The sequence below is a fragment of the Desmodus rotundus genome, chromosome 7 (assembly GCF_022682495.2).
Source record: "Desmodus rotundus isolate HL8 chromosome 7, HLdesRot8A.1, whole genome shotgun sequence".
In the NCBI taxonomy this organism is placed as follows: domain Eukaryota; kingdom Metazoa; phylum Chordata; class Mammalia; order Chiroptera; family Phyllostomidae; genus Desmodus; species Desmodus rotundus.
Window position 1 is genome coordinate 12,644,213 of NC_071393.1, and position 13,204 is coordinate 12,657,416.

A 13,204-nucleotide genomic window follows, 5' to 3' on the forward strand; every position below is an offset into this window, starting at 1 on the left:
TAATATATAGAATAACAAGAGAGAAGATCATCAGGGAAATAGAAGACGTGAACATTATAAACCCATTGGATCTACTACATGTATACACGGAACACTCCACCCAAGAACAGCCGAATGGCCCTGGCTGGTGTGGCTCAGTGCACTGAGCACCAGCCTGCACACCAAAGGGTCACAGGTCCAGTTCCAAGTCAGGACCCAGGCACATGCCAGGGCACATGCGTGGGCCGGGTCCCCACTAGGGGGCGCTCGAGATGCAACCACACATTGACGTTTCTCTCCCTCTCTTTCTCCCTCCCTTCCCTTCTCTAAAAATAAATAAATAAAATCTTGAAAAACAACCCCAAAATAGCAGAATAAACATTACTTTCAAAGGCATGTGTAATAGTCTCCATGACAGACCATAAGTTAAGCCATAAAATCTCAATGTGTTTAAACCGATTGAAATCTGTTTAAACAACGTATATTCTCTGAACACCTGGAATAAACCAGAGAGTCTGGCTCCAGACTCCGTGCTCTCAGCTCCACACCCCAGAGGTGCTGGTTCTAGCAGGTGTCAAAGCCTTGGGACTATGGTGAGCACTTTGTGACAGCTCTCTTCACTCCAACCGCACACTGGGGGTTTGACAGCTTCGGTGTTCCTGCTCTGTCAGCGCTTTCCCTGGGCTGGTTTTTTTTCCTTCTTTGGGCCTCCGTTTGCCCATCTTTAAAATGATGAGGAGACATCCAGCAATCCAACTTCTGGGGATATAGCCCAAAGAAATAAATACAGGATATCTGAAAACTTTCTGGGTCTGTATTCACTCCAAGTGCTGTAATTTCCTCATCTGTAAAATGGGGATGATAGGAAATTCTCATACATGTTAATAGATGAAAACTTGAAGCCATTATTCTAAATTCAATGAGCCAGTCACAAAGGGCTAGGAGTGGGGCCCTCAGCGCGACCACTGGAGGGGTGACCACTCCTTCGCCACCCGTCTGGCCGGGCAGCACCAGCGGTAGGACCAAAGCGCCCAGGCTCCTGGAGCTGTCCCAAGGGGAACGGCCACAAGGGGGCGTTGCCACGCCACCAAATCACAACCAGCGTCCCAGTGCTCAGTTTGCTGTGTCGCGAATTTGGTCCCACTTTCCCCACCACGGGCCTGGAGCTCTACCTGGACCCACTGTCCCAGCCCTGCCGCACCATCTACATCTTCGCCAAGAAGAACGGCAACCCCTTTGAGCTGCGCACCATGGAGCTGCTCAAAGGTGGGTCGGGGGAGGTTTCGGGAACCGAGAGGTCGGGGAGGAACCGGGAAGCCAAACATCGCTTAGGGGGACCCTTCCCTGCGCCACCTCCTTCCTGGAGCCATTGCCGAAAAAGGTGAACCACGAGGAAGATCCGAGATTCTGGTAATCCTCCAAACTCTGCTTGGTCCCACAGAAGAGAAGACAGGGCTCAGCTGAGGCTACATAAAGGGGCGGAGTGGGGGAGGTCATAGAGAAAGAAGGAGAGACCTGGCGGAGAAAGGGAGGCACCTGGCCCTAGGGACGGGGGATCGCTGGAAAGGAGAGGAGGCCGGGAAGAAAGGGGTTAAGGCACCCAAGTGTAGAGACTGGGACAGAGTGCAGTCCCTCCTTTGTGGTCTCCAAATGCTGAAATTTCACAACAGCAGGCACTGCCCCAACTGTCTAGCCCTGCCCTCTGCCCCGCCTCGTCTGCACAGGAGTCCCCTTCTACCCTTTCTTCCACCTCCTTCTCAAGCGTTGCCAGTATTCACCCTGCCCTCTGTTTCTCTTATTCCTGATAGAGAGAGGACACTCCATGGGGTATACTGGGAGCAGGAGGGGGTTGTGGGGGCTTGGTGAACCCTATACCTGAATGGGAGGATTTGTTTCTCTGTCAGGTCCCCAAAGCCCCAAGGACACAACAGGCATGCTGAGCTCCTGGCATCTGGGTGTAGAACCCACATATTGCTTGAGGAGAAAGTAGGGTGACTCTACTTGGCCAAGCCTTCCACCCAGCGCTGCCCCACCACACCTTTGTGCATTTGCACTGGCCCTTCTGCCTGAATCATGATCCCTTCCCAGCATCCTCTGTGGATGGCCACTTGTCATGCCCAAGGGTTTCCTCTGCAGAGTGTGGGGCAGGAGAGAGTGCATGAGGACAAAGGGATGTCAAACAGAGGTGTGCACAGGGAGATGTGCTTCACCAGGAGAGGAGGAAGGGTGCCTTTGGTGAAGGCACAGTTTGAAGGGAGGGGAAAGGGAGGATTGTGGGTGTGGATGAGGCTGGAGGGTTGAGGCAATCGTGTGTGGTTTTGAGGAGCTTCCCCGGATCCTGGGTAATGGGGAGCCACAGAAGGCTGTTGAGCGGGGTACTGATGCGACTTGAGTGCCACTCAGAAACTTCTCTCTGGGTGCATCTGTAGGAGCAGAAACCTCTCAGATAAACTCAAGCAGAGGCCAAAGTCCTGTGGGGAGTGGGGGATGGGGCACTGTGCTGTAAGTTTGGGTGCTGTGGGGAGGACCAGCATGCTACTGCTCCAGCTCCAGCTCCAGCAGACCGTAAAGGCAGGGCCGGCTCTGTGACACCAGTGCCCAGGGAAAGGTGAGCAAGAGAACACAGAAGGGCCAGTAGAAGTTGGGTGCAGTTAAACTGGTATCAGGAAAAGGCTATTTCTCCATGTTTGGTGGCCCTACTAAGGGTATCATAGGAAGTCTGAGCTCAGCCACTCTGGACTTGACACCCCAGATGTGAGTTCATGAAGCTGGTAGGGTTGCAGAGACAGCGGGTGGGGTGTGTATGAAGGCCTGCCTGCAGCACCATGCCCTGCACCCTGAGCTGTGTTGCAGAGGGGTGTGCTGTGAGGGGATGTCATGCCCCCTGGGACTTGCCAAAGGGTGTCCAGGCCTATTTTGCACCACCTGGCAGAGCAGCTTCCTGCTTTTCCCACAGCGGCCTCCACCAGCCTTTGCCATGCAGGAAAGCAGCTGCGGGCTGGGAAAGAGCTATGAAATCGGGGACTGGGCATTGCAGGGAGTGGGCGCAGACCACCCAGGACTCAGCGTTTTCCTCTTACCATCCACAATGACGCGCTCTCTGCAGGTCAGCACCTCAGCGATGCCTCTGCCCAGGTGAATCCCCTAAAGAAGGTGCCTGTCTTAAAGGACGGGGACTTCACCTTGACAGAGAGGTAACTGGAGCCCTGGGCTGCTCTCGGACCTCGCTGGAACCATCTTGTCCTGACACTCTACTTTATAGACAAAAAAACCCCTAACATCCCCAGAGGTGAAAAGCCCTTTTACCCAGCATGCCACAGAGAGTCAAGGCTGGACCCCAAGCCCCCGCCTATTTGCTGGACCAGCCACAGGGATGTATTTTACTTCCACACTAATCATGTGATTGTTGATGGGAGCACCCGGGAGAGGCAGTCAGGGCAGGAGGCCGCAGCATCAACCCCAGGAAGACAGCTCTCTGGCCAAACTTGTATCGAGGTGGCCCAGGGATGTCTGGCTACTCAATGGCTTTAGCTCCCAGCTGCAGCTTCCCTGAGTGGGCCTCACTCATGGGAGGACCCACTACATATGTGGACATTTTTTATTACGACAGATCCCATGGAGTGGGAACCTCTTCAGGGGAGGCCAAATCTTTTTGTTCTGTCCCTTTCGTCACCTACATCACCCTCCCACAAGGAGAACCCAGAGCTTTGGAACTCATCTCTGCAATATGGAGGTGTGTGCAGCCCCAGAGAATTCCTCAGACAGTCTGCCAGTGCTGGTTTCCCCTCCAGGGGCCCCATCTCTCCTGAGTCCTTGGGTCGCCAGGTGTTGAGCACCTACGGTCATCTGCCAGGGGTAGCGTGCAGTATCTGTATTTCTCTGTCTCTTCTGTTCCCCTCGGGGGGTCTGTGGCTCCCAGGGACCTCTACCTTCCTGAGAGTGGCTTGAACAATTAGCTGGGCACAAAAGGAGCTCTTAACCACTCACCTGTCTTGCACAGGTGAGTGCAAGACAGGTGAGTGGTTAAGCTGGGGTGTGGGGGCAGGATTCCTGGTAGGAAGATGGGCCAGTGGCAGATACAGAGGTTTTTCTGCTCTTTTGGCTGGGGTGCCCAGCCCTTGGGGTACCCCAAGTTCCTGAAAGCCTTCCTGTAGCCCCGGATTCACACATCCTCTGTGCCCTTCTCAGTACATCCCTGTCCCAATCCCATGGCAGCTCCCCGAAGCCCAGGGCGGGAGGAGAGCCCCAGGGGCCCCGCTGTTCTGCGGCTCCATGATCCTGCAGCAGCCCCAGCGTTTCCTCCAGGAACACAGAGGGATGACAAGGAAAGAAAAGGGACGGCGGGAAAGACTTTGTGAACAATCAGGCCACCCGAGGCTGGTCTGAACGCCAGATAATGACAGTAAATGCAGACTGGAAAGAGCTCTTCCGGTCCAGCTTTGACACTCAGGAAGCTCTCTCTGGCCTTCCCATCAGAAACTGTCTCTGAGCACAGGGCAGGGCACTGTGCTGTAGGATTTTGCCTCGTGGTAGGATGAGCTTGGGCGTTAGCCTCAGCCTCTCAGCAAGGATAAGTCTCTGACCACTGGTACCCGCAGGACCTGCAGGCTCGTGCCCATGTGGATGAGCACCTGGCGTGACAGCACATGACTCTGCGGAGAAATTGCCTCCAGGCCCCGCGGCATAAGGTGAGGCCCTGAGAGAGGGGCAGTGAGGGCATCACGCCCAAGAGGCTCAGGGGCCCTCGCATTCTTTCCAGTTTGGATGGGTTCCACCGCCCTGACTTTCGCTTCACTGGTTCTTTGATCTGTTGTGCTCAGGGTGCTCCTCAGCCCATCGAATACATTGTTCATTTGCGATAGTATTTTTTCATTTCCAGAAATTCCATTTGGTTCTTTTTTTTAGAGTTCCCTTTGCTCTGCTGAAATTCACCATCTGCTCATTTGTTTGGTTCATCTTTTCTTCTAAGTACTTAAATACATTTATAATGATTACTTTAAAGTCTTTGTCAGCTAATTTCAACACCTGGGTTCTCGGCGGGTCTGTTTCTCTTAGTTTTTTTTTATCCTTTTGAATATGAGTCGCATTTTCCTCTTTCTTTGCATGTTTTATTATTCATTATTGTGTGCAAGACATTGTGTATAAGGCTAGAGGTTGAAGTACATAATAATACTCCAAGAAGGAGCCTGCACTGTTGACAGGGAGCCTGGGTGGAGGTTAATCTCCTCCCGCCAATCAGGACGGGGCTGTTTCGCAGTTTTAGTTTCCATTCATCTCTGGTTTTAGGTGTCCTGAGGGTGGGGTCAGGTTCCTTGATTGCCCCAGCAGGGATTTGGAACCTAAGCACCAACCACAGCCCTGACATCTGTCTACTTTTCCTCCCTACCCTCAGTTCCCCACATGGCTTCTCAGAAAAATCCCACGAAGGTGGCAAGCTTGAATCCTGCCTGCTTAGTCCCCAGGGAAGGGAGTGGCTTATCAAGGAAGGGCTCGTGACCCTCTGGAATTTAGTTCATTGGTTCAGTGCTGCACAATGGAACCACACAGTGAGCCACATAGGTAGTTTTACATTTTTTAGTAGCCACATTTAGAAAGTAAAAAGAAACAGGTGAAATTAATATAAACACAGGAAACAGGTGAAATTACTTATAAACACATGAAAAGATGCTCAGCACCATTAGTACTAGGGAAATGAAAATTAAAGCTACAATGAGGTACCACCTCCCACTCGTTGAGATGATATGCACCAGGAAATAATAAGGGTTGTGTCGGTCAGGACGTGAGGAAACTGGAACTCTTGGGTACCGTTGTTGGGAAGATAAAGTGGTGCAGCTGTGGAAATCAACATGGCAGATCCTCAAAAACTAAAAAGCTGCATAAATGGAGATGGAAGGAGGTTTGGCTTGGGGTGGTGGACACACAATACAATATACAGATGATGTATTATAGAATTGTACCCCTGAAACCTATATCATTTCATTAACCAAGGTCACCCCAATAAATTCTATAAAAAAGTAAAAAAAAAAAAAAAAAAAAGGCCTGGCTGGCGTGGCTCAGTGGATCGAGTGCCGGCCTGCAAACCAAAAGGTCGCCGGTTTGATTCCCAGTTCAGGGAACGTGCCTGGGTTGCACATCAGGTCCCCAGCAGGAGGCGTGTGAGACGCAACCACACATTGATGTTTCTCTCCCTCTTTCTCCTTCCCTTCCTCCCCCTCTAAAAATAAATAAATAAATTTTTTAAAAAAAATTAACAAAAAAAAAGTAAAAAAAAAAAATTCAATTACCAAATGGTCCAGCAATTCCACTTCTGGGTATAAACCCAAAATAATTGAAAGCAGGGTCTGGAAGAGGTATTGCTACACTCACGTTCTGAACAACATCATTCATTCACAATAGCCAAAAGGTAGATGCAGTCTCTGTGTTCATTGGTAAACGAATGGATGAACAAAATGTGCTACAAACATAAAATGAGATATTATTCAGTCTTAAGAAGGAAGGAAATTTTGACTCATGCTGAACATGGATGAGCCCTGAAAATATGCTATGTGAAATAAATAAGCCAGACAGAAAAGGATAAATGGTGTATGATTCCACTTATATGAGGTACCCTAGAGTAGTCAAATTCATAGAGAGAGAAACTAGGATAATGGTTGCCCATGGCCACTGAAGAGGGAAGAGTGAGTATAGAGTTTGATGGAGACAAAGTTTTGGCTTTGCAAGATGAAAAGGGTTCTGGGAAGGGGTGATGGCGATGGTTGCCCCCAAATGTGAAGGACTTAATACCGCTCAACCGAACACTTAACATTGGTTAAAATGGTGATATTTATGACATGTGTTACCATAATTAGAATATTTTAGCTCTGGCTGGGGAGCTCAGCTGGTGAGAGCGTTGTCCTCAGACCCGAAGGTTGCAGGTTCAATCCCCAGTCAGGGTGCATACATAACAAGAAACAACCAGTGAGTGCATTAGTCAGTGAGACAACAAGTCGATGTTTCTCTTTCTCTTCCCCTCTTTCTCTTCCTTCCTCTCTCCAAAGTCAATAAATAAAAAAAATTAAGAATTTTAAGTGTTATTTTAAAATGTAATCAGTAGAAAGTTTATTGATAAAATATCTTGCATTCTTTTTTCTTCCTTTTTTGGCACTAAGTTCTCAGAATCTGGTATGTATTTCACATGGATAACACATCCAAGACCAGTCACACTTCAAGGGCTCAATAGCCACTTGAGTCTAGTGGCTATAGTGCAAGTTTAGGCTTTTTTCTTTCTTTCTTTGTTCTTTTCCTTCCTTTTTATAAAAGTTCTTAGGTGACTTTAAAGAAAAATAACTTTGTTTGCTTTCCAGGATGGTTGTGGTGGGACTGATGGGGTTTTTTTTTGTAACTGTTGATACCCTAATTTCTGATTAGATATCCTACTTCTGGTAGAACTCTTCATTTAAAAAAAAATGTGTGGCTAATTCTGAATCATGAGTTTTATTGTCCTGACTCATATACTTTTTTATATAAGAAAAAAACATTAGAGGACCTGGCTGGTGTGGCTCAGAGGACTGAGTGCCAGTCTGCGAATCGAAGGGTCACGGGTTCCATTCCCAGTCGGGGCACGAGCCTGGATTTTGGCCCAGATCCCCAGCAGGGAGCACCCGAGAGGCAACCACATATTGATGTTTCTCTCCTTCTCTTTCTTCTCTCTCTAAAAATAAATAAATAAAATCTTTTAAAAAATAAAAGCAAGAAGCATTTAAAAATGTTTATAAAAAATAGAAATAAACATTAGAGAACAAAAGTCAGAAGACCTCTTTGTTGTCCTCAGTCCTTCTTGAGAGCCACCCCGCTCTGGGATCCGGTGCAAGTCTTTCCAATACATGATTTTATCCATTACTGCATGTATGTGTAGCTATAAGCAAAATACACTTTTGCTTTGAGTGTTTAAAAGTTTATATAAATGCTCTCATACCACTCTGCAACTTGCATTTTTTTTGTATTGCTATGAGTGGCTACAATTTATTAATTTTTAACTGTTCTATAGTATTTCATCATGAGAATAAGTCAGAATTTATTACCCTCTTATGGTCTTTTATATATAAAGAGGAACAAAAACACTTTTTAAAACCCTAAGAACTTTGGAAGCACCAAATAGGAACAGAAGGAAAGTGGGGACCGTCTCTTGCAAGTGCTACACAGGCAGGTAAATAAACGAGGGAGGAGGGCTCGGTGGGGTCCAGCAGACTGAGAGCGCAGGTGCCCTCCTGAAGGAGCAGCTTCTCCCCGCATCAGCCTTAGATGCTGAAAAGGGTTACCAGGTAGCAACTGTGACCCCGTGTGGCCAGCTCCCTTTTTGTTAAAAAGAAGCTGGAAATCTGGACTTCTATAGGAAATGTCTCCATTTTTCAATGTCAACAGCTGATCCATATATTTAGACATTCTTTAGCCAAAGGAATGTCATTAGCTCAACACTGGCCTCCAGGCCACCAGTGTGTGATCCCCACTCTACCCTCCTTGCATGGGGGTGGGAACTGAAGCCCTGAGCCTGGGTTTGAATATGGTCCCAGTCCTGTTTACCTTTCCCAAACATCAGGCTCCTCCAAGCAACTTCACTGCCCCCAGAATGAAGCTCAGCATGAAGCCTCTTCCCGTGCTCCCTAGCCACTCTGTCTCAGTGACAGCTGTCAAGCCTGAGGCTGTTGAAAGCTTTGCCCTAAAATGCCCTCCTTCCTAAATCGTGGACACCTTTCTCCTCTGGGTCTCCTAGTTCCTGGTAGCTCAATGGGTCGGAAGATGTTGGTTCTACACTTGGCTGAGTCTTTTCTTGGCTGTGCCATCTCTGCAAATTGACTATCACTTTCTGGGGCTCACTTTTTTATATACAATATGAGTCATGTATGATAGGAACCATTCCAAGTGTGGGAAATGTAGCCCAGCTCCCACTAGGAAAAGCCAGAGGGTTGGAGGTCCAGGACTCAGGACTCACACCCACGGACAGGTTCTCCTGCAGAGAAACAGGCCTGCACTGTACATGGGCAGCTACAAGACTTGCTTTGGCTGAAACTCCCTCACCCTACATGGAGGCAGCAAATGTTTACTGAGTATCTTGAACTTCCCTTCCTAGGGTCTGTGGCTAAAACACCTGTACAGAGTGTACAGAGCGTAACCCGTTCAACCACTTTCCCCCTTAACCTGTAACAACCTTCTCTTTGAAGTAATCAGCAGCATTCTGCCCTTGGTTGTCTGTAAAAGGCAATCACCTGCAGTGAACCTGGGCACAGTCAATGAGGACCATGCACGATGAAATGTGCCAAGAAAGGCAATGGGAGCCTCTGTGGGCAGGGCTCAGGCTTTCCTGGGGCCCTTTGGGGGCCCTCGCGCCCTCTCCGGCCTGGAGAGTAGCCATGCCGCCCCTTGATCCCCCTCAGGACATCTGTAGTCCAAGTGGAGCAGACTAATGCCACCACCAAGCCGGGACCCCAAGGGCCCGGATGCACGTCATTCACCTAACTTGTGGGAAACGTGATGTTTCCTCCTCCACTCCAGGCCTCCCCACTGCGAGGATCGCTCTGTTTTTCTGTCTGTAAGGGGGTCCCGTTCAGATGGAGAAAGCAGGGGAGCGCCCCAGGAGATGGCTTCAGTCAGAGCCACGGCTAGCTCGTTTAGGGCCAGGATGCAGGGCGGGCAGGCCCGCGGCAGGCCCTCACAACAGAAGCCTCCCCGGAGATACCACCTCCCTCCCCTGGGGCAACGTGCCCCACCCTGGAGATATCATGCCAGGTTCACAGGGTCCCTGTGACTGTGTCTGTGGAACTGGACACTTTCCCTGACGTGCAGAGGACCACACGTTTTCCTGGAGACCACACTTCCCAGCAGGTCTCCCACCCACGCAAATGCAGAGTGCCCAGGGAAGAACCAGGGACCTCGGGCCAGGACCGGGTGCTGGCCACTGTTCTGCGCTAGGTGGAGCGGGGGCGGACGGGTTTTCCCGTGGGGAGTCAGGCCCGCGCTGTACCTAGGCTTCTAGGAGACTTGCTTTCGCGGAAATGCCCTTACCCTGCGTTGATGCAGCAAATGTTTACTGATTATCTTGAACTTCCGTAAGTCTGTGCTAAGCCACTCAAGTGCTGAGTGTAACTTGTTCAACCATGTTCCGCTTTGAGCTGTAACAGCCTTCTCTTTGAAGTTAACAGCGGCATTCTGTGCTCCGTTGTCTGTAGAAGGCAATCACCTGCGGTGAACCTGTGCACAGTCAGTGAGGACCATCCCCGATGGAGTGTTCCCAGAAAGGCAATAAAAGCACGTCCGCCCAGGGGTCAGGCTTTCTTGGGGTCTGTCTCCGGCCCTCATGCCCTCTCTCACATAGAGAGTGGCTATGCCGTCCCTTTTCTCCACAGGACTTCTGTGGTCCCTGTGACTTTGTGTGTTGCTGCCACAGCACTGAGATCGGTGGGCCGGGATCTGCATCCGTATACTGTTATTCCTGTGTCATAGATGAGGACATTGAGGCTCAGAGCGTTTGCACAGGGTTTGCACGTGAGCACTGTGGGTAGGGTGGGCCCGCTAGGCAGGGTGGGTCCTGCTCATTCCACCCCTTCCCTGCCCTGCTGTGGGACTGCACTTATTTATGGTAACCTCTTCCAGAGCTATGTGGTCCCCAAACTAGGCAGATGCTGTCATCCTTGGACTCACCCATCCACCCCATTCTGTCCTGTCCCCTTTTCACCTACAGCCCATGGGTGCTGGCTGCCAAGTCTTTGAAGGCTGATCCAAGCTGGCTGCGTGGAGCCAATGCGTGGAGGCAGCAGTGGGGGCAGTCCTCTTCCAGGAGGCACATGAGGTCATCCTGAAGGCCAAGGACACAGACCCACTTGCAGACCCTTCTATGAAGCAGAAGCTGATGCCTAGGGTGCTAGCCATGATCCGATGAGACAGGAAGCCTTGAGCCCGCTCTGCCCTAGGCGGTTCACAGAGCACCTTCATTTCAATGTCCCAAGGGGGGCAGACCCAGAGAGCGGAGTTGACTTGCCCAAGTCCCGTTACTCCTCAGGCCATGTCCCCAGCCCTACTCCATCTTCCACGGTTGCCTGAAAGCCATGATGAGAATGGCACATCCAGACCTGGTCTCCTTTAATCACTACATTTCGTTTTCAGTCTGGGAAATAAACCTTGGCTTACCCAGAATCTCTACTTCTAACTCTCACATGTGATTTATTTGACCCTCCTTCTGCCCTGGCCCTGGTCTTGGTCTCTATCCAAAAGACAACCCCCCTTCCAGGGCCCTGTGGGTCAGCTTCTCCCTGACAGTTACCCAAAATGAAATTAACAGCAGCCCCCTAGCCTTCTAATGCTCGGAGAAAGTGATTCATCAGCATAGGGGTCAGCAGCCATTGTCCACGTGCTGGCTGCAGGCATGGTGGCAGATCAGGTGGCTGGGCCAGCCTCCAAGGACATGGCCCTTTGGCACCAAATACTATGAGTCCTGCATCTCTGCTGAGGAATTGGTTGGGGGAGGGGGAAAACCAAACAGCAGCACTCCTGGTTGTTACCAGTCCGATGTTTTGAAAGGCCAAAACTCAAAATGTCAGAGTTGGATAGAGTAAGGCAAGGTGATAGCTGAGAAGATGGGAGCCTTATTCTTCCTCAAATTCATCTTACCAAAGTATAGAGTTCAGGCCCTGGCTGGTGTGGCTCAGTGGACTGAGCGCAAGCCTCTGAACCAAAGGGTCGATGGTTCAATTCCCAGTCCAGCCAGGTCCTCGGTAAGGGACACAGGCGAGGCAACCACACACTGATGTTTCTCTCCCTCTCTTTCTCCCTTCCCCTCTCTAAAAAGAAAGAAACAAAGAAAGGATAGAGTTTAGCTTCTTTTCTGTCAAGAAACAGGGAGATGGGAGGGGCTGTCTTCGTAAAACTCAAGCCTCAAGCAGAATTCTCTAATGATTAACATGTCTGTATGCAAGACTGGGCAGAAGCTATTAGCCCGAAGGTCATGGGAACAAAACAGGCTTGAACAAGATGGAGTCAAAGAGAGACCAAGCATTTCACTGTGTTAGGGGTCAGGACTCAGTCACTCAGCCTGGAATGTCATGCCTAGGATTTGTAAACCGTGGACAGGAATGGTGTGCTCAGACTGTATTTGAGAATAATACTCAGGCTGCTGGTGCGGGTAGGCCTGGAGGGTGGTCAGGGAGGAAGCAGGGAGATTGGATATTGCAGTAATCCAGTCAAAGGTGACTTGTGGAGGAGGGCAGACCACTGCAGGGGGTGGAGAACGTGCTCCCTGCAGCCTGGAGAGGGCTGCAGCACTGGGCCAGGAAGGCACTCCCCTGGGCTGGGGAGGGGGGGGGGCGGGGAGGGTAGGCCTTCCTTAACTGGGGAGCGTGGGGGACCAGGGAGGCCAAGCTATTTTCAAGTTTTCTAGTAGCTGATCCTCTTGCCAAGTGGCTTTCTCTCAATCTTGAGTTCGGGGACAGTTTTCTTAACCCAGGAAGCTGTCTTAGAGAATAAGGCATTATAGACAGACCCCAGGAGCTCCAGCGTCACAGTTGGAGGGACTTGGCCCTGCTGAACAAGGGGGGAATTTCTAGGCCCCCCTGCAAGCCTCTAGCTGAGCCCCACAGGGCTTTTGCTTCCAGGAAGGGATTAACTGGAGTGTAATGGATGTGACTCCTGGAATTGGGGAGGAACGGCTAATTCTTTCTTGGAATGAGGGTTAGGCCTCTGCAGAGAGCAGGTCCAAACACCCTTCCCAGCTGCCCTGCCCAGCACTGGGCAATGGGCCTCGGGGAGGCTGCTTCCCCCTCCCTCCCTTTCTCCTCCGCCCTAGTGTTCTCAGCGATTCCAACTCAGCCTCCTCCGTGGGTGGGGGAGGTGGCTTAAATTTGCTGAGGATCAGTGCTGGAGCTCCCCTGGCCTCCCGTTTACCATTACCATACCCCCTGTCCCATTTGACAAAGGGGGACATTTGAGGTCCAGAGAAAGGGTGTGACCTGGCCGTGAGACCTCAGCTCAAAGTCCAGGTCTCCCTTTGCCTCCCCACGGAAAAAGTGACTCGCAGCCCAGACCCGAAGGAGAGAGGGACACCTGGAGCGCCGCTGGTTGGCCCAAAGTTCACCGGAGCCGTCCAATAGGCGGGGAGGGCGTGGCCGGACTCGGGCAGAGGGCAGCGCGCGCGTTAGTGGGCTCGGGTGGCGGGGCGGTTCTTGCCGGCCGTTTCCGGATCCGTCCCGGGTCTGCTCAC

General features: G+C 50.8%; 1 protein-coding gene across 1 annotated transcript; it reads left to right on the forward strand.

Annotated features, from left to right (window-relative positions):
* Window positions 1–114: 114 nt before the first annotated feature.
* GSTT2B (glutathione S-transferase theta 2B) lies at window positions 115–11,266 on the forward strand. Its single transcript, XM_053928166.1, is given in 6 exon segments — window positions 115–127; window positions 988–1,245; window positions 3,086–3,173; window positions 3,771–3,834; window positions 4,578–4,667; window positions 10,694–11,266. Coding segments are annotated over 6 exon segments (711 nt in total). The 3' UTR covers window positions 10,892–11,266.
* Window positions 11,267–13,204: the final 1,938 nt, after the last annotated feature.